This window comes from Rhinoraja longicauda, chromosome 31, assembly GCF_053455715.1.
Source record: "Rhinoraja longicauda isolate Sanriku21f chromosome 31, sRhiLon1.1, whole genome shotgun sequence".
NCBI lineage: Eukaryota > Metazoa > Chordata > Chondrichthyes > Rajiformes > Arhynchobatidae > Rhinoraja > Rhinoraja longicauda.
In genome coordinates this window covers 20,866,509-20,888,904 of record NC_135983.1, presented here as the reverse complement: position 1 = coordinate 20,888,904, position 22,396 = coordinate 20,866,509, and the positions used below count along the sequence as shown (strand labels likewise).

The 22,396-nt window shown below is 41.6% G+C and overlaps 1 protein-coding gene across 1 annotated transcript in view; it reads right to left on the bottom strand.

Moving 5' to 3' along the window:
* Window positions 1-9,635: 9,635 nt before the first annotated feature.
* ptpa (protein phosphatase 2 phosphatase activator) overlaps window positions 9,636-22,396 on the bottom strand; it is a 44,429-nt gene continuing 31,668 nt past the window's right edge. The window contains exons 9-10 of the mRNA XM_078426103.1: window positions 18,469-18,576; window positions 9,636-10,695 (exon numbers count right to left, since the gene is read on the bottom strand). Of these exons, the coding sequence (XP_078282229.1) occupies window positions 10,624-10,695; window positions 18,469-18,576 (180 nt within the window). The 3' untranslated portion in view covers window positions 9,636-10,623. The remainder of the gene's footprint in view (window positions 10,696-18,468; window positions 18,577-22,396) is intronic.

Here is a 22,396-nt window from a genome sequence, read left to right as displayed (position 1 = left end):
GCGGCCCTTCTGTCTTGGTGCTGTTTGCCAGCACTATCTCCATCTTACTCAATTCTATTAATGTCCAGAAATCTATGACCATGATGACTGAACCTCCTCATCCTTCCATGGCAGAGTATTCCAAAGGAAGACCACCCAATGAGTAAAGCATTTTTTCATCAGTTCTAAACTGTCTACCCATCGTTCTCAAGTTATGCCTCCTGGCCCTAGATTCCTCAGCCAGTGGAAATCTCTTGTCTGCATCTCATCTGTCAAGCACTTTAAGAATTTTGTATATTTTGATGAAAGTTCCTCTCATCTAAACCTGAGAAAACACTTCCAGTTTATGCAACCTTTCCTTGTTTAGCAAACATGACATCTCTGGACCGATCTACTGAATCTTAGAACATAGAACAGGACACCACAGGAACAGGCCTTTTGGCTCACAATGTCTGTGCTAAACAATGATGCCAAGATAAAGTACTCATCTGCCTGTATGTGATCCATATCCTTCTGTTCCCTGCATATTCAATGACTAGTGCATCATCCTTGGGAAAGGTGACCAAAACCCATACACAGCACTTCAGGAGTGGTCTGATCAAGGTCTTGCACAATTGCTTTAAGACTTCCTTACTCCTGTATTCAAACCCTGGTTTAATTCACTTTCTCCTTAAGCTCTGAAGTTGACCCTCTGAACAGCTTCACCTCTCCTCTAAAACACCTTGCATTTTTGGTAACATCCTAATGTCTCCTCGTGTGATCCTGGTAATTTGTTGACTCTTTTGTGAAGCACTTCTTCTGATAACAGAAGATTTTCTGTTAATGCCAAAAGCCAAAGAATGAACATTTTTTAAAATAAAAACTAGATACTGGAAATTTGAAATAAGGCAAAACATTCTAGAAATTCGGATGCTCCCAGGCAAGGGAGCAACACTTGATAAATACACATTGGTGTTGACCTTGGACTGCTGGCTGTTTTGTCAGACCTGTTTAAAGCAGTGGTACTAGAATGGGTCCACTCTACACATCTCTGCATTATGTTTCATCCATGTATCTGCCCATTTCACCATTATGATCCTCCTTTGATCTGCTGCTTTGTTTCCAGTTTTTTTTATTGTAAAATTTCAGAAAACAATGGGTAATGTCTGTAATTGTTAGCACAGCAGAACCTTTCAACAGGTGAGGATTGCAAGATGGTTTCCCAATGAGCTAAGTTCAGAAGGATGGGCAGAAGAGCAGGCGAGATCAGCTTTGAATAGTTTGATGATTACCAGTGAACATCGGGAAGTGATTGTGCTGGGGAGAGTGCAGAAGAGATTTACCAAGGTAGTTGCCTAGATTTTATGGACTTTATGGGAAGATATTGGATATGCTGAACTTGTTTTCCCCTGGAGCAAAGCAGTCTGAAGAATGACCTGACTGAGGTATATTTAAAAATATATTTTTCTCATAGAAGAATATCAAAGTTAAGAGGGTCTAGGCTTCAGGTATGAGGAAGGGGGTTTGTGGGGAAAATCTTTCTTCGAGTGGTTGACATATGGAATAGGTTGCCCGAGGAGGTGGTGCAATTAGACATAACCTCAACGTTTGAGACATTTAGACACAGTCTAAACCTTTGCATGCCAGTCTGAATAAGGATCCCAACCCAAAATGTCACCGGCCCATTTTCACCCCAGATGCTGCCCAACCTGGTGAATTCCTCCAGTACTTTGTGTTTTGCTATAAGATTCCCACATATGACTGCAGTTTCTCATATGCCTATTTAGATGCTTGAACAGGTGAGGCATGGAAGAATACAAACTTAATGCAGATAAATAGGTGCAATATAGACAGCAGAAAGATCAGCATAGATGTAGAGGGTTGAATGGCTTGTTTCTGTGCTATACAATGCAGATCAAGAAGGTAGAAAGACAAAAGGCAGGAAACTATAAGCCTGTTAGTTTAATATCTATTGCTCACAGGATGCTAGTGTCAATCAAAAAGGAACTAACTATTAATTTAGGAAAGTTGAATCTAATCAACCCAAGACAACATGGCTTCATGAGGGGCAAATCGTATTTTGGCAAATTTGCTTGAGTGCTTTGAGGAGATAGAGGGGAGATCAGTAGATTTAGTTTAGAGATATAGTCCTTCGGCCCATTGATTCCATGCTGACCATTGATCACCAGTTTACACTAGTTCTATGTTATCCTGTTTTTGTATCCACTTCCCACACACTAGGGGCGATTTACAGAGGCCAATTAACCACACAATGTGGAAGGAAATCAGATCACCCAGAGGAAACCCGAGATCACAGGAAGAACATGCAAACTCCACACAGACAGTATCTGTGGTCAAGATAGAACCTGGGTCTCTGGTGAGATAAGGCAGCATCACTACTCGCTGTGCCACAGTGCCACCCACTGTTTCCTGTACTGTGACTCTGCGATGGGATTTAGATATATTGAGTGAGATTAAATGTTAGCTAATTGAGTTTAATAAGTAAAGTGTGAGGTTGTGCACTTTGTTAAGAGGAATCAAAAGCAAATTATTATCTAAATGGAAAAGGCCTGCAAATGATTGAATACAGTGGGATTTATGTGTTCTTTGCATTAATTACAAAAGGGTCATAGGTTCTGGATCATCATGCTCAGCACCAAATCTATGCTGTTATCCCAGCCCATGCTTTGTAGCAAGTGTGCCCAGTCATTTGTGGATATCAAATGGAATTAATCAAATTACACAGACTGTGCTTTGTGATTGTGGAGGTTTTGGAAGACGCCATGGTGGATACAGATGCTTATAGGTTTTACTCTTGTTCATGTAATGTAAAGTAAGATACAAAATGCTGGAGTAATTCAACGGGTCAGGCAGCATCTCTCGTTGCTTGACCTGCTGAGTTACTCCAGCATTTTGTCTTTCTATGGGATAAACCAGAATCTGCAGTTCCTCATTATATATATCGTGTCACATATAACGTGCTAGGCTCAGCCATCATTAATGTTGGATCCTCTCTTTCCCATTTGTCTCTTCAAGGATCACTGTTCACTCCTGGATTTGGCAGGAGTGCATAGCTTTGGCCTGATCAATGGCAGTGGGATTGATAATTCCATCTATACCATGCAAGGTCAGGTGATAAACATGTTTGTAGTTCTCTGCTGTTGCTGCTTCAGATTTTTATATACCTGTTTCTGCTCTTGACATGATCTTTTATACTCAATGACCCATGTTTGGTGCCTGCCTTGACAGTAATGGTGAAATGGGGAATCATTTGGGTCACGAAGTTATAGATTATGCTGGAATCCAACTGTCTGATGATTCACAGTGCCTTATGAGTAATAAAAATGAACTGTAGGTGCTGGTTTATAGAGACACAAAATGCTAGAGTAAATCAGTGGGTCAGGCAGCATCTCTTGAGAAAATGGATTGATGTTGTTTCTGGTCAGGACCCTTCAAACTGATTGTATTGGGGAGGAGCTGGAAGCAAGGAAAGGCATTTTCTCCAGAGATGCTGACAGTCCCGCTGGATTACGCCAGAATTTTGTCTATTTTTCAGCCTTATGAGCACCCAGTTTCAGACTGTTAGATCTTCCTTGATTCTCTCTCATTCATCATAGTGATTCTGTCAAGACAGTAAGATGGAGTTTTTTCCCCAGAGTTAAGACAGGGCATTGTTTCAGCAAGGTCAATGCAGTTATTATTCTCACTAATATGTCATAGGCAGATGCACCCACAATTGGTGGGCTAGTGAGGACGGTAAGTTGGCTTTTCCCTCGTTGCTTCTGTCTGGCAGCTGTGTCCTGGAAGTCTAAGTAAGCGATGGTGTTATCAGAGCTTCATTATTATCACATTAAGCGTCTCCACTCAGAATACGAACTACACTCTTGCTGCCGTTTGCGTTTCTTCCAAGTGCATTCAACATGGTGAATGGTGTATCATCATGAGGGTGGGTGATGTGGCAATTCTTATCAATGTTACGGGCTTTGCAGCTAATGTTGGGGACATTGGTGCTAATGTAGAAATCTTCCCTTCTATCTCACCACTTGTGGTGGCAATCCTTGCTGATTTATCTGACCCCACACAGTCTTGAGCTTATGTTGTGGTTTCCCAGGCACACTTCCTCCCTTTTCCGCCATTTGGGAAGATGAGGTATCCACTCGAATGGGGACGGAGATATGAGGATAGAAGGATATGGGATGTTCTCCAGGAGGGTGGTATTAGATAGGATGGGATGGTGAAGAGTTTGAGGATGGGATTAAATTAGTTTGCTCAATGGATTAAACGGCTTGACTGCAACGGAACATTCTAAGAATGTATCGTATATGACTGAATCAAGTGCTCGGGTTGTAAATAATCTCCACAGAAACTGTTTTGGTTTCTGTAACCTCCAGTAATGGTTCAGTTGATTAGTCTAATCTAACAACTAACAATAATCCCCACTCCACCTTCATTCAGTGAGGGTTCGATATTATAACAGATGAAGATAGGTGATGATACAACAGCTAAAGTTCACCTGACTGCGGATAATTAAATCACCCGGCTGTCCACGCTAAACCATGAATCAGCCTCCAAATATCGCACAATCAAACAATGCCAACATGTGGTGACCATCATTGACCAGTGGCATAGTTAGTTGTTGTAGCAGAGAAAGGGACCACTAGAAATGATCTGTCATTTTCTTTTTCAGAACTTGGGGGTTGATTGTCTGACATGAATAATGAAGTTGAGAACGGTCAGATTGAGACAAGTGTACGTTAATGGTCCATCAATGTACATTTTCTATTCTTCCATGGAGTTTGAGAGTTGCTGTCAATGGCAACATGACCAGCAGCAGAAGGAATTAATTTATCAGGTGGTTGATGCTTTCTCCTGAATGATGTCAAACTTTAAGTATCATAAAAGCTACACTCAACTAAGTAAATGGAGTATTCCATTATGCTCTGAGCACATGGAAAGGTTTTGAAAATTCATTCATTATATAATACCTATCCCTTGGGTTACTCAATTATTAAACGTTATTTATTTGATTATCCAATTAGGTTTCAGATCACTTGTAATCCTCAAGATGTTGATCAAATCCCTTACCATTTACTGTAAAGGGGAGGTGGCTAGATTCTTGCTTTGAGAGGGATAAATATTTTTGAGTAATAAAAACAAAATGTTAGAAATTGTGTTCAGTTTGTTTTTATTTCAAACATCCAGCATCTGCAGTTTTTTTAAAAAATCTTCACATTTGAAATGTCTGTTCACCAGGCCTTTCCAAGTCAGGCTATTATCATTGGTATTGTAGGCTATACTAGTAGTGGGTGTGATATAGCAAGGTGCTTTTGAGAGTATTTTTAAGTGTTAGTTTGATGACTATGGTATAACAATAGTAACTATGGGGAAAGGGCAACTTGGAGAATGATAATAAAAATAATTGCAGTAACTCGGTGTTATCATGGGGGCATTTATCGGAATGTTTTAGTTGTGTTGTAGGCTATATTAAGTGCAGAGAGGGTATGTACCGCGAGAGTGGCCGATATCAAACTTCCTCGATTTGGAATTAAATGCTTTTTAAAGTTCAGGTACAAGATTTTGTTCAATATTTTGTGGTGTCTTTTCTCTACATGACTGACTGCTATTCCACAGTCCAGCACTGTGGCCATTATAAATGGGAGAACCAGTAAAATGTATTGTCCATAGGGCATAACTAGCTATCACAAATGAACCCAATACTGCTTTATTTAAGACACTGATTTCAGTAAAAGCACCTGGATACTGATATAGAGATATCTGATTTTAACTCTAGATAACTCGGCTATCTAATTTTGACAAAGATGCACAAAAAGCTGGAGTAACTCAGCGGGACAGACAACATCTCTGAAGAGAAGGAATCAGTGATGTTTTGGGTCAAGACCCTTCTTCAGACTCTCATTTTGCCACTGTTCAGATTAGATCATGGTTCCAAATCTGTTTCCTTGCAATGTGTGGCTGGGACATGCATTTAAGGGACTTTTCTATGAAAATGCTACTAAACTGAGAAATTGATATTAATACACTTTAGCATTTCAATCCAAAACCCTCAGCGCGGAGATGCTCTTTATCCTTTGAAATCTTGTGGTGGTGAATCTGTGCTGGATTCTGTGATCCAGCACTCTCTAGTGGTACCTCATGTAAATGACACCTGCATCAAGTTAATCTAATGACTTGTAAAATGCTATTTTTAGAAGTTTGTTAAAGCCAGTGAGGATAGCCAAGTATCAATTTTAGGGCATTACATTGGGTTGTAATATTGCCTTTGTAAAAGTCATCTTAGTTGGAGTATTCAGTTCAAACAAATATTGTAGCATTCATTTAGATTTTAATCCACAGATTGAAAAGTGGGCATCCAAACTAGACTTTCTAAAAGCGGTTGATACTGTGGGTCATTTGAAAATGGCAAAACTGAGCACAATAGTTTTTTGGTGGGTGATGATTTCAAATTACCCAGAAGAAAGCATGTAGCCAGAGTTAAGATATATCTGCCACCATCTAATTGAATCACAGAACTGGATTGAGGTGATGAATACCTTGTCTCTATATATACTTTAATTCTTCTGCAGACACCAGATTATACTGGGTATTGGTTCTACAGGCAGCAGCTACCCAGTCTTCAGAAATGAGGCAAAAAGTAGGTTTTATCCACACAAGATGACAAATTAACCACTAGTTGGGGGTTGGAAATATTTTGGAAATATTTAGCCAGCAGAGTCTGGAGTCGCTTCTCATTTCCATCCTCTCTCTGATTCTTTCCCAGGTCTCTAGGGAACTTAGTGTCATATCACCTATTTTCCCAGGTTGAGATCTATCTTTTGAAATCTTTTTGCCCCCTGTCTTAAGAAGTCATAATCTCAATGTCCTAAAGACTGCTTAAGTATGGTCATCCCATGATGTAGGAAATGAGACAGATAATTGGCACCAAACAAGATTCCTTAAAAAGAAATGTGGAAATGGTCAGATAATCTATTTTAATAGAATTTGCTCATGAAACTTTCATTCGTGCCTTTGTTACTCCTAGATTTGTTACTCCTGGCCACCTTTCCAACTTAAACTCTCAATAAAACTGAGCACATCCAAAACTACAGGATCCCTCAATTCACAAAACGAATGTGTTCCTGTAAAATGTTTCATGGACCAAAAATTCATAAATTGGAAAGACTGCACAAAATGCATTGTGGGCATAGTGGTACAGTTTATTCTGACTGGCAGTGACATGCTATATTTTGCAAAAATATATTTGGAAATCAAAGTCGCAAAACCCAAAGTCCATGGTGTTCTAACAAAAATCAGAAAGTATTCAGACCCCTTCACTCTTTCCACATTTTGTTACGTTACAGCCTTATTTTTAAATGGATTTAAAAAAAAATTATCATCAATGTACACAATACCCCTTAATAAAAAAGTGAAAACAGGTGTTTAGAAATTTTTGCAAAGTAATTACAAAGAAATAACTGAAATATCACATTTACATAAGTATTCAGACCCTTTGCTATGACACTCAACATTGAGTTCATCCTGTTTCCATGGATTATCCTTGACATGTTTCTACAACTTGATTGGAGTCCACCAGTGGTAAATTTAATTGATTGGACATGATTTGGAAAGGCACACACCTGTCTATATAAGATCACACAGTTGACAGTGCATGTCAGAGCAAAAACCAGGCCATGAAGACGAAGGAATTGTCCGTAGACCTCCGAGACAGGATTGTGTCAAGACACAGATCTGGGGAAGGGTAGAAAACAATTTCTGCAGCATTGCAGATCCCGAATCGCACAGTGGCCTCAGCCATTCTTAAATGGAAGAACTTTGGAACCACCAGGACTCTTCATAGAGCTGGCTGCCCAGCCAAATTGAGCAATCGGGGGAGAAGGGCCTTGGTCAGGGAGGTGACCAAGAACCTGATGGTCACTCTGACAGAGCTCCAGAGTTCCTCTGTGGAGATGGGAGAACCTTCCAGATGGACAACTATATCTGCAGCACTCCACCAATCAGGCCTTTATGGTAGAGTGGCCAGACAGAAGCCACTCCTCAGTAAAAGGCACATGACAGCCCACTTGGAGTTTGCCAAAAGGCACCTAAAGAACTCTCAGACCATGAGAAACAAGATTCTCTGGTCTGATGAAACCAAGATTGAACTCTTTCGCCTGAATGCCAAGCGTCACGTCTGGAGGAAACTAGGCACTGTTCATCACCTGGCCAATACCATACCTACGGTGAAGCATGGTGGTGGCAGCATCATGCTGTGGGGATGTTTTTCAGTGGCAGGAACTGGGAGACTAGTCAGGATCAAGGGAAAGATGAACAGAGCAAAGTACAGAGATATCCTTGATGAAAACCTGCTCCAGAGCATTCTGGACCTCAGACTGGGGCGGAGGTTCGCCTTCCACCAGGACAACGACCCTAAGCACACAGCCAAGACAACGCAGGAGTGGCTTCGTGATAAGTCTGTGAATGTCCTTGAGTGGCCCAGCCAGAGCCCTTAAACCCAATCGAACATCTCTGGAAGGACCTGAAAATAGCTGTGCATCGACGCCCCCCATCCAACCTGACAGAGCTTGAGAGGACCTGCAGAGAAGAATGGGAGAAATTACCCAAATACAGGTGTGCCAAGCTTGTAGCATCATACCCACGAAGACTTGAGGCTGTAATCGCTGTCAAAGGTGCCTCAACAAAATACTGAGTAAAGAGTCTGAATACTTATGTAAATGTGATATTTCAGTTATTTCTTTTTAATTACTGCAAAAATTTCTAAACACCTGTTTTTGCTTTTTTATTATGGGGTATTGTGTGTAGATTGATGATTAAAAAAATTAATTTAATCTATTTTAAAATAAGGTTGTAACGTAACAAAATGTGGAAAAAGTGAAGGGGTCTGAATACTTTCTGAATGCACTGTATATCAGATATTTGTAATTCGAGGAATGGCCACATTCTGACTTCAAATCAGGTTCGTTTATCCATTTTCCCGTTGGCTCCTGGACAACCAGTGTATTGATTTTTAAATTTTCATTGTTGCTTTCAACTCTTGCCTTGGTTTTGCTTTCTTTATATATGTACCTTTTCCAGCCCAATAATATATTGCACATTACGGATTTAAATCACTTGGCAGCTGTGTTTTTAGCTGCCTGGGCTGAGAGCTCTGGAATTCTGCCCCTAAAATCTTCACATCCTTCTCTCTGATGTTGTTTAAATTCTATTTGATTACCTGGCCAAATATCTACTGTGATATAATCGGTGGTTATATCAAGCCAACATCCCTGTTAGGAGGAGCACTGTGTCTCACCTCAGTCTTCCTGCTGTTCAATTGTAGAAGCATGCACTGGGATTCAGTCAGATCGCAGAGTCATACACCATAGTAGATGATCTTTTAGCCTGTTGTGTATTTGTAAAAGTAATCAATTAGCCACACTCTTCACCAAAGGGGAGGGGGGCAGGGGCTTGGTTAGACTACGGGACAGTCAATTTTCCCTACCCAGAGGGATCAAAGCCAGTTGTGCTGGTCCCTGCTCCCAACCTGACTGAGGTGAACTATCTACCCATAGTACCAAAGAGACCTCCTGACCCATCGGCCACCTAACCCAGCAAAGTTCTGTTTCTGGATAACTCATCATTGCATTGCTTGGAGTATAAAAACCAAAATTCATCAAACAGCCTTGGAGAAACAACTGTCCCTTTAATCTTTATTTTGTAGTTATATGTAATAACATCATCAGAGTGCGTTTCATTCAGGGGGTTAAATCTCATTGATGAAACACTCCGAGCTTGATCCTCTGAATACTTATATATATATATATATATACACACACAAACACACTAAAGGGCAGAGAATATCAACATCCTTTGAATACTGCATTGCCTAATACTTTGTCTAATAAGATTTATACCTTTTAGATATGAACGAAAGGCTGTGGATATATTCAACCAAATCAGTCATGGTGAAATTTAGTCATTCTGTTACCAGCAATCATATTCTTACTTAAACGCTGATACTTGAAATCCATTGAAACTAGCCAAGAAAGTTTAGTGGGTGCTGAGGAACAGAGGAGAGTGGCAGGATGCTTCCTTTCCCAAATGTCTCATTTACAATGAAAAATAACCATAGAATTACACAATGAATTATTATACAAGCAGCGTGATATACTGCAGGATAGGGTTGGGGGAAAACTGAGAACTACCTTGAATTAAGCCAGCGAGGCATGTAGTTTAATTTATTTAAATAAATAAGCCACTCGTTGCTTTTAAGTGGCACAAAACTCTTTTCCAATCAAAGGCACATTTTTAGATTTTAATTGATTTATTTTTTAAGCATTTCTGTAGTTCCCTTCCTTTACAATCCTTTTGCACTACCAATACCAGACTGGCTTGGGCTGTCACACCTGAGATGCAGATTGATGATTGTGCTGGGTGTAGAGATGGTGTACAATGACAAACTCTAGTGACCTAAGCTGAGCCACTTGATGTCCGTTTGCACCCGTTAAAAATCCACACCACTTCACTCCAAGTCTGAGCTTAAAACAAACCCCTCAAAAAAATTGTACAAAAGGAAAAAAAATCATGTATTTTTTGGTGGAATTTCTTTTTGTTGCAGTTGGTCAGAAAACCTCAGAATGCCTCCGATTCTGCACTGCTTTTCATGAGAGTTCATGACCCTGCGTTGATGGTGAGCAAGCTGCCAAATTTGAAGTGCTGGATGACTGGGAGTTTCTCAAGGCACTGAAAAAGAAAGATACATTAGAAGAACATAAGGGAAAACCCTCACATCTAACTGAATTTGCTGCAAGAGATAGTTGTCCATTCTCTATTCCTTCCATCTTGGTAGAACACAGGTCCCATTCCAGAACGGACTTACTTAAAACTCTACACATACCTGATGGCAGCAATGAAAACTTCTCATCCTAGCTTTTGGTCACCTCTCCAATTATCATCTGTGGCTTTGTGCTGATTTTTTTTTGCCAATTAGGATCCCAATTCGGATCCGTGAAGTACATTTGGTCAATTTACTTTAAAACTGCTACATAAATCCAAGTCTTTGCTGATGTTCCATCTATTCTTTAACATCTCTGCGTTGTTTTTCTTTAAGCACGATACAGCAAATGTTGAGGTTTAAGGACAATAGACAATAGGTGCAGGAGTAGGCCATTCGGTCCTTCGAGCCAGCACCGCCATTCAATGTGATCATGGCTGATCATTCACAATCAGTACCCCGTTCCTGCTTTCTCCCCATACCCCCTGACTCCGCTATCCTTAAGAGCTCTATCTAGCTCTCTCTTGAATGTATTCAGAGAATTGACCTCCACTGCCCTCTGAGGCAGAGAATTCCACAGATTCACAACTCTCTGACTAAAAAAGTTTTTCCTCATCTCTGTTCTAAATGGCCTACCCCTTATTCTTAAACTGTGGCCCCTGGTTCTGGACTCCCCCAACATTGGGAACATGTTTCCTGCCTCTAACGTGTCCAGCCCCTTAATAATCTTATACGTTTCGATAAGATCCCCTCTCATCCTTCTAAATTCCAGTGTATACAAACCTAGTCGCTCCAGTCTTTCAACATATGACAGTTCCGCCATTCCGGGAATTAACCTAGTAAACCTAAACTGCACACCCTCAATGGCAAGAATATCCTTCCTCAAATTTGGAGACCAAAACTGCACACAGTACTCCAGGTGCGGTCTCACTAGGGCCCTGTACAACTGCAGAAGGACCTCTTTGCTCCTATACTCAACAGCTCTTGTTATGAAGGCCAGCATTCCATTGGCTTTCTTCACTGCCTGCTGTACCTGCATGCTTCCTTTCAGTGACTGATGCACTAAGACACCCAGATCACGTTGTACGTCCCCTTTTCCTACATGCTGGAAATATTTTGCAAAGTCAGACTACTACTGTGGAGAGTGAAGCAGTTATTATTTCAGGTCAGTGACCTTTCATTACTGCTTCACCTTCAACTTGAACAGTCCCTACTGGTTGCTGGAAGGAAAGTTGTGTCTTAGGTTGTCATTGTATCAGAGGTGTTGGATTCGTTGAATATGGGCACTAACTGGGACAAGGGAAACCCTCCCCCTGTTCTGGGTCATAGAAGAGGACGCGAGGGCAAAAAGTGTGCAAAATGGAAGTAACTGGTCTAGGAGCAAGAAGGGCAGAGATGAAGGGTGTAGCTGAGAAAAAAAGACATCTCTGAAGCGCCAGTGTGAAAACTGGCATCTTTCGAACAGATGCATCAAATTCAGGTAACTGCGAGAAGGGAAAGAAGGTGCTTACAGGAAGCAGAATGGGAAGCAATAGTCACGGTAGCTGTGGAGTATAATGAGCTGATGACAGATACTAGTTGCGAACCTATGCCGTGAAATGGAAATGGAGAGGTTGAGAAATGAAAGTCAGAGGTGGACCATATGAAAGTGGAAACTGACAACAAAGGGGGTGAAACCTTTAAGAGAATAAGAAGTAGTCCTATGTACCAAATAGGGCAACACGTAATGTTCCAGTAACCCAGAAAGAAACAAGTGTTGCTTGGACCTATACAGGTTCCAAAAGCTGCACGTTTGATTTGGAGGAGGTGTGTACAGTTAAATGAGAAGCTTTTCAGCAAAGCGATGAAAGGCGGTGTCAAAAGCGGGTTGGTTGGGCCTCTGATCTGGGAGGAAGGTCCCTCGGGCTGTTCAGGTGTAGGGTGGAGGTACAGTGGAACTATTTTCTCTGGCTGGGGAAGTCAGAAACAATAGATGATCTGATCAGTCTTCCGTGATGACAGGAAAATAAATATTTTAAAAGACAATATGCCAAACATTTTTAAATAATATTAAATCTTGATGTCTGGCATTACTGGCAAAGCAAGCATTCTTCCCTCTGAATTTTCATCTCACCTTTCCATTCCTTTCTTGCATAGGAATTTGTATACTAAATATCTAGTCCTACCCATAACTAGTAATTCAAAGAGTGGGGTGCCTGGTATCAGTCTTTGACAATGATGATCAGGTAATGACGGCTCACACATTGTTGAACTCTGAACTCTGAGTCAGACAAAATGAGTGCAGTTACGGTTCTACCTGCACTTTCTGTGACATACTGACTTACATGTGACATGCTGAGAAATAAATGGCCAAAGGCTGCCGTGATCACTGGGTGAATAAATTAGTTTCACTTTCAGAGCACAAGAAATGGCAGATGCTGGAATTTTGAGCAAAAAAAACAAAGTGCTGGAGAAACCTAGTGGGTTCCTCCAGCACTTTGATTTTAAATGTAACTTTTAGATCATTTCACAAATAGACTTCAGAGATTGGTGATGTCTCGGTGGGAGTAGGGGTGGGAGTGGGTGGCGGTGGTGGGAGGGCTGGTGGTGGTTGGAGGGGTGGGGGGAAGAGGTTAGGAGTCAGTGAGAGGGCTGGAATGACGAGGATCAGTCAGGGGTCCTGGTAGTTCGGTGCTTTGTCTACATTCTGTAGAAATGTACCAGAAGCTGAAAGTCGACTAACAGCAAACAGTATTTTAAACTGACCTGGAGCTCAAAGCACAGAGCTGTCCAAAGAAACACGAATGATTCTGCAAAATACACTGGGGAAAAATATTTTGGCCTTGTAATATGAAGTTTGTACCCATTATGAATGCAATGATAAGAGTGAAGTCTCCCAGACTAGGTGCAGTACGGCCAGGTGTAACGTTCCCTCTGCACTGTCCCATTGAATAAAGGTTACATACACAGTGAAGCTGCTTATGCACTTCCCCTTTAAATGCTCTCAAGGCAGGTACAGGACGCGAGAGGTACAGAAGAATCTCTGTAGCATCCAATCAAATATTACAGGGGCAGCAGTGCCAGAATCTGGGGGGAAGCATTTTAGAAAGATGTGCAATGACTGCGCAGAGGTTTGTGAGTGGACCACCCAGGATCAATCACTCATCAACATTGATGGTACGCTGCTGTTACTTTTGTTTCAGTATTTATTCTTTTATATATTTGTTCACGGGATATGGGTGTTGCCGCCAAGATCTCTATTTATTATCCAGTCCTAATTAAACCTTGAGCAGAGTGCTCTGATAAGCTTTCTCGGAGACGGACAGGAGCCAACCACATTGAAAGGTGTAGAGTCCCACATGGGCCAGACCAGATGAGGGGAGCAGAATTCATTGTGTTTAATGAACCAGATGTGGTTTTACAATCATTTAAATTTAAATTTTCCACCGCGATGGCAGGATTGAGTTTATATCACTAGATCAAGATTCTGGACTTGTGGATACTCATCCAGCCACTGAAATACTATGCGACCACACTGGATCAATAGCTTGTGAGGGCAGGCAAACAGGCCCAAGTACTCCCAATCTGGCCCATCGTTGAAGATCTCAGTAAAACTTATTTTATAGATGATATTCAAAACTGTGAGGGGTAAATAGGGCTAATCTATTTCCCAACAGTGGGAGGGTCTGCAAGCAGACGGAACATGAAGGCTAATACCCAGCATCTGGTTATGATCTGCAATGTGTTGCCTGAAAGGCAGTGGTTACAGATTGAGTCATTTCCAAATAAGGATTGGATATATACCTCAAGTGGGAAATGTATAAGGTTTCTGGAAAGAGCAGGGTAAAATGGACTAACAGAGTTGCTCTTTCAAAGTTCCAGCAGAGGCATGACGAGCCAAATTACCGCCTTCTGTCATGAATATTTGATTCTTGGTCTGCACAGAGTTAATTTATCATTGCACGAGTTGCACCAGGCATTAGCTCCAATGCCCCTAGGCCAGGGAGTGGAAATAAGACGCAACACAAAAAAAAAATCACTCCCGGATGCTTAGCCGAGATGCCTCTCACATATTCTGCCTGCCAATACATACTGTGTACTCCAACACACACAGAGTAACTGCTGGAGGAGGGTATTTAAGAGTTGGTGGGAGCTGTACCCTGGCAAGAAAAAATATCAACCAAAGGAAGGCTTCAGTTAAATCAAGCCCATGGCATGATTTTATAATCGTTTTCTTTTGGCAGCAAATAGCCAAATTACCCTTTTAAAAACATACATATTGCACAAGAATGTTGGCCTCGTGTTTGTGCTTATGTGTCTGGAGTCAGACTTGAATTCTTTGGCTTCTGACGCAGAGGTGAAAGCACCACTCCTGAGCCAAGGCCTCCATTCACCGTCAGTAAAGATTAAAACGGATGGAGATCTTTTCTCTGATAAAACAAAATCTGAGGGGATAACTTGTTCGAGGTCTAACATTATAGGAGCATTTGATAAGGGAGCGAGAGAGAAGACAATTTGTGGAGCAGTAAGGTAGAATATAACATAGTTACTAATAAATTCACAAATTGCCCAGTGAGTGGTTGGATATGGGAACTGATGCTGCCGTAGAGTAAGATAGATACATTTAATCAAAGTTAGATAAACACGTAACAGAAACAAATAAACAGACGTATTGATACTGTGTGGTAGTGGGATGGGAAGTGGCTCACGGAACACGTTAATACCACATAAGCAAGAAAGCTGAATGACTCGTTTCTGTGCTGAAAATTCTGGGTAAGTTTATATTAAAACCATATGAATTAAAAAGCAAAGCATGCTGCTCAATTTAAAAGCAAACGTAAAGCACTCTGGCAGCAGAGGGAGAGGGAGTGAGGTAGTGCAGCATGCACAAGACCACATGCATCACTTCCTGTCTTTCAATTGGTAGACTCAGTAACAGGCTGTCTTTTGTGTATGGTTTTGCCTCAAGTATAATTTAGCTCAGCTTCCTCTGGCTAAGGGACTGTGTTTCAGGAAGGATGCCTGACCCGTGCCAGCTGCCTTCAATACTTCCTCCTACACCAATATCTTAAAGAGACAGTCCTTTTGTTGAGGAAGATTAGCCCCATGCTCGTTGAAGCTTTCTCCCTGCCCAAATTTATAATTCTACCCCTTGACATGATGCCCAGCCCAATCCCATCATCTCGGGACTGACTTTGCCATGTTATCATCTGGTTGTCCCATTATATGCTGTTCAAGTCTGAGCCTGAAGCCCTTTCTCAGCAACAAACATTGCAATTTAGTAGATTACTTCTCACAGAGGTGCCTGATTTCCATTGTCCCTTTCACATGTGTTCATGAATATTAGGCACGTGCCTTCTTTGTCCCCTCCTCAACAGAAAATGACCTTCTGTCGGCCTCATCAACTGGGAAAGTCAGCCGAGTCTTTTCTTAGAAATGAAAAGTACAACATGAAGAACCTTTATGGGACACTAAACATTTGTGATGAGCACTGTTCTTCCTCCTAAAAGCTTTGAAATGTTTCTGTGTAAAGCGGGCACTGGGGTGGGAACATCAAGTCTGGTTTTCCCACAACTATCAAACAGCCAGCACCCACAAGGTTCAGTAAAGGTTATGTATGATTTTGAGTGTTTAGACATGGGCAGTCCTAATGGTATTGCCACCTGTTTGAGCAAAGTCTAGTGAGCGGCATCATTGACAGTAAAAGAAAATTGCGTCAGGATGGGAGAAAATGTAGGAACAGCTTTTTTCCTTCAGCTCTACCCCTCCCCCCCCCAACCACACAAATACATGACGTCAGTTAACACATAAAAGGATGTCAATATTTCAACTTGTCAACCATGCTCAGTGGGAGCAAATCTCCCTTTGTCAGGAGGTCTCAAGTTCATAAACCTGTTCCATTGTGGACTGGATGGTCTGGTTCAGTCCACTATTGAGGAAAGGAGGAACTGTCATATTTCAGAGGGTTCATTAAACTGTACCCACATCTACTCCCACAAAACTCGGTAATCCAAAATTCTGCTGCCCTTATTCTATCTCACAACATCCCATTCACTCTTTACTCTATTGGCTCTTGATTAAGCAATTGCTTTATATTAAAATCTGTGGCTCCGTATCAAATTTTAGACGGCGTCATAGACAGACACATAGCCAGGCCTTTCAGCCCCCTGAGTCTGCACCAACCAGCACATTTTTACACTAATCCTATCCTAACCCATTTTATTCTCCCCACTTTCCCAACAACACCTCCCCAATTTCTACTGCAGTAGGCCTGATTTACTCTGGTCGATTACCTACCATCCCAAATATTTTGGGGATCTGGGAGGAAACCGAGCAACCCGGAGGAAACCCACGCAGCCACAGGGAGAATGTGAAAATGCCACATAGACAACACCAGAACCTCTGTGCCATTTTGTTTAATGGTGCTTCTGTGAACTCCTTTGGAATCCTCAGTAACATTAGAAGTTGGTTTGTAAATACAAATCATCGCAGTAGATTATCCCATGTGAGTGTTTCAAAAACAATCGGGTTTCTACACAAAAGGAGACAAAGTGCTGGAGTAAATCAGCACTTTACTGCTGATTTACTCAGCATCTCAGGAGAACATGGATAGATGATGTTTCAGGTGGAGACCCCTTTTCAGACCCTTTGTGACTTGGTCATCATGAACCAACTTTATTGAAATGCAAATTGGCTTAAGTTTTAACTGATGTAACACACAGAACTGTTGATTGGCTATAAGGTGTTTTTGGATGTGCCGAGGTGGTGAAGACACAATATAAATGCATTTCTTTTTTCTTTTTACTGTAACCAGTGAGTTGATCATTTAATTTGGTAATCTATGGCTGCCATTTATATTTGTTTTCCTGCTAAGTTGTAAGTTTTCAAATGTCTGACGCATTTGGAGACCAAGATTTAGATTTTGCATAGCGAGGTATCTCCATTTTGCTTTTCGGCACCTCCAGTTCGTGACCAGGCCCAATGTGATCAAATATTTTAAAAAGACTGCACTAAACTTAATATTCTCCAGAGCATATTTTATGACTCAGAATATATCATGAGATGTTGTGGCAGACTGCCACGTCATGAAATGGGAAATACCAGCTTTATTGGTTTGCTCAGGGAGTGCAATGTGAGTCAAGCTCAAATTTGTGGTTCTTGATACATCGGCTGTTTGCTCAACTTTTCCCCATAACCCCCAGATCTGCCAGAGAACATCACACATCATCCCACTTACTTTTAAACCAAAACTTTAAGCCATAGGGGACTGAAAAAGTCAAAGTGAAGCACAGAACATGAGCTAAATCAGCGGCAGATTTGAAATTATAGAGAGTGCTCACAGACTCAATTAACATGGTCTCTGAAACCCACCCCACCCAAAAAAAGAATTCTGTTCAGGAATCTGAATAATCTATCTGTTCCTCACCCCCATCCAATTTTGAAACTAGCCTTCCTACAAGAGTGCAGAAAGTTCCCTTTTCCCTTTTGAAAAGGGGAAAAAAAATAACAGTAAAAAGGAAAGATTTGCATTTTTGTAATTGCTTTCATTTTCAAATTTTCCACCTTTTTTGAAGTGAGGTTGGGCAAGTGGCTGAAATGTCAGTATGGAAGCACTTTGGGACCAGTGAAAATATTTTTTTCCGTTTTTAAATTGTTATGGAAAAATATAAGACTAATCCATCAATTAAAATCCTTAATTGGGGCAAACAATTTCACTGAGGAGCTATTGCACCAGCCAGTATTAACGCCTCAGTTGCACTCACTTCTGCTTTGTACATTCGAATCAGTCCTTGGTTAACTTTAGACCATGCAGGGACAGCACTGATATTCCACAGCTGGTTGGAGTGTTCTGGAAAAGGGCCCGTCTTCATCTGGAGGAGAAAACACAGGACAGATTGTGGCATTGTCAGTATAAGAAAATAACTGCAGATGCTGGTACAAATCGAAGGTGTTTATTCACAAAATGCTGGAGTAACTCAGCAGGTCAGGCAGCATCTCGGGAGAGAAGGAATGGGTGACGTTTCGGGTCTGAAGAAGGGTCTCGACCCGAAACGTCACCCATTCCTTCTCTCCCGAGATGCTGCCTGACCTGCTGAGTTACTCCAGCATTTTGTGAATAAGTGGCATTGTCAGTGATACTTATGTGGCTGCTCAGCAGACTGGTCAATGTCTTTTTCCATTTTCTCCTCTGTATGGATCAATCAGGAAAGAACAAACTAGTTGGGGTGTAGGAAGAAACTGCAGATGCTGATTTACATTGAAGATAGGCACACAATGCTGGAGTAACTCAGCGAGTCAGGCAGCATCCCTGGAGAAAAGGAATAGTTGACGTTTTCCAGTCAAACCCTTCTTCCGACAGTCTGCTTCAGGCCGAAGAAGGGTTTGTCAACTCGTCCTTTTCTCTAGAGATGCTGCCTGGCCCGCTGAGTTACTCCAGCATTTTGTGTCTATAAGCAGGTCAGGATTCCTTTCATTGAAAAAGCAAATGCTGAGGGGTTACTTTTTGTCGTTAAAAATATGAAGAGGTTCAGGGGGTGATGAAGAAATATTGTTCTCACATTAGAAATATCAAAACTACGAGTCACAAATACAAGGTTAACACAAGGAGAGCTGATAAGGTACTGAGAAGAAGCTACTCAGAGAGGGACAAGACAGCACTTGTTACTTAAAAGTTTTGAGGTGAACAGCAGAGATGTATTACAGCACAAATGAGATAAAACCTGGAAGCAAGAAAGTAATTAGTTACGCTGAGAGTAAAATAGGAAGGGCAGACAGTCACAAGTTCTACAGAATACTGATACAGACAATGCGGTCAATTCTCTCAACATTGTGCTGAGGCAACTGCAGCATTTCATGGCATCTATGCCAGTACCCAGCTGTTAATACACTCTGATACTCCATATTCTACATTTCACCCTGCCTCTCATGGTTTATCATTGTATTCAATGATGTATTCAAGAGAGCATTAGATATAGCTCTTTGGGCTAACTGAATCAAGGGATATGGGGAGAAAGCAGGTAAGGGGTACTGATTTTGGATGATCAGCCATGATCATATTGAATGGCGGTGCTGGCTCAAAGAGCTGAATGGCTGACTCCTGCACCTATTTTCTATGTTTCTATTGAAAGTCAAATTTGATGTGTCAGTTAGTAAGTATTCAACCAGACCATCTCTTAATACTTTGTCTGACAACAGACTGGAAATTTGTGAGCTTAACGACATTTAATTAGGCAAAATTAAGCGACAATTTTTTTTATTTGTTATTTGCCGAAATTTCACCTCCTCAAAATCCACTGCACCACAATCTGTTATCACCTATTGTGCAGTACAAAGAACACAGAACAGTAAAGCACAAGAGAAGGCCCTTCAGCCCACAATGTCTGTGCCCATCATGATGCCAATTAAAATAACCTCCTCTGCCTACACCTAATTTATGTCCCTCAATTCCCTGTATATCCATGTGCCTATTTAAAAGCCTCTTAAATGCTCCTGTCGCATCAGTCTCCACCACCATCCCTGGAAGCACGTTCCAGCCACCCACCTTTGGAGAGGATTTTAAGGGATACGATATATATGCAGTTGCATAAATTGGCTAATTAGTTATAGTCAGCATGGTTTTGTCCATGGGAGATCGTGTCTTATGAATAGACAATAGACGCAGGAGGAGGCAATTCGGCCCTTCGAGCCAGCACCGCCATTCAATGTGATCATGGCTGATCATTCTCAATCAGTACCCCGTTCCTGCCTTCTCCCCATACCCCCTGACTCCGCTATCCTTAAGAGCTCTATCAAGTTCTCTCTTGAATGCATTCAGAGAATTGGCCTCCACTGCCCTCTGAGGCAGTGAATTCCACAGATTCACAACTCTCGGACTGAAAAAGTTTTTCCTCATCTCAGTTCTAAATGGCCTACCCCTTATTCTTAAACTGTGGCCCCTTGTTCTGGACTCCCCCAACATTGGGAACATGTTTCCTGCCTCTAACGTGTCCAACCCCTTAATAATCTTATACGTTTCGATAAGATCTCCTCTCATCCTTCTAAATTCCAGTGTATACAAGCCTAGTCGCTCCAGTCTTTCAACATATGATAGTCCCGCCATTCCGGGAATTAACCTAGTAAACCTACGCTGCACGCCCTCAATAGCAAGAATATCCTTCCTCAAATTTGGAAACCAAAACTGCACACAGTACTCCAGGTGCGGTCTCACTAGGGCCCTGTACAACTGCAGAAGGACCTCTTTGCTCCTATACTCAACTCCTCTTGTTATGAAGGCCAACATTCCATTGGCTTTCTTCACTGCCTGCTGTACCTGCATGCTTCCTTTCAGTGACTGATGCGCTAGGACACCCAGATCTCGTTGTACGTCCCCTGTTCCTAACTTGACAACATTCAGATAATACTCTGCCTTCCTATTCTTACCGCCAAAGTGGATAACCTCACACTTATCCACATTAAACTGCATCTGCCATGCATCCGCCCACTCACACAACCTGTCCAAGTCACCCTGCAACCTCATAGCATCTTCCTCACAGTTCACACTACCACCCAGCTTTGTATCATCTCCAAATTTGCTAATGTCTGAGTTTTTTTAAGTAGTAACCAAAAGGGATGCTTAGGGCAAAGATGTTGTCTATATGGACTTCTGCAAGATATTTGATGAGGTTCCTCATGGTAGGCTGCTCTGGAAGGTTAGATCACATGGGATCCAGGGAGAGCCTGCCATCTGGATAGAGAATTGGTTTCATGGAAGGAAGCAAAATGTAATGGTGGAAGGTTTTCTTCAGGTCTGGAGGCCTGTGACTAGTGGTGTGCCTCAGGGATCGGTGCTGGGCCCATTGCTGTTTGTGATTTATATCAACGATTTGGATAAGGAAGCATGATTAGTAAGTTTATAGACGACATGTAAATGTTTGGTATTGTAGGTAACGAAGATGGTTATCAAAAATGACATCAGGGTCTTGATCATTTGTCCAAGTGGGCTGAGGAATGGTTAATTGAATTTAGTGCAGATAAGTGTGGGGTGTTACACTTTGGGAAGTCAACTAGAACAGATACTGGCAGAGCTATGGGGAGAGTTGTCCAGCAGAGGGATCTAGGAGTGCAGGTACATAGTTCCTTGAAAGCGGTGTCAAAGGTAGATATGGTTTTCAGTACATTGGCCTTCATCAGTAAGGAATCGAGTATAGAAGTTGAAATGTTATGTTAAAGTTGTACAAGACGTGAGGCCGCATTTGGAAAATTGTGTTCAGGTTTGGACTTAGGAAGGATGTCATTATGCTGGAAATAGTGCAAAGGAGATTTACGGGGATGTTGTCAGGACGAGGGCGTGAGGTACAGGAGGTGGTTGGGCAGGCTAGAACTTTATTCCTTGCAGAGCAGAAAATAAGGCATGATCTTACAGAGGTGTATAAGATTATGAAGGTTATAGAAAAGGTGATTGTGCAGTACTTTCACCCAAAGTAGGGGAATCAAGAACCGGAGAACATAGGTTTATGGTGTGAAGGGAAAGATTTAATAGGAACCTGAGGGGCAACTATTTCACATAGATGGTGGTGGGGTATATGGAACAAGCTGGCAGAGGAGGTAGTTGAGGCAGGTACTATAACACCATTTTAAAGGCATTTGGACAGGTACATGAATAGGAACAATTTAGAGGCATCTGTGCCAAATAGAGGTAGGTGGGACTAGTGT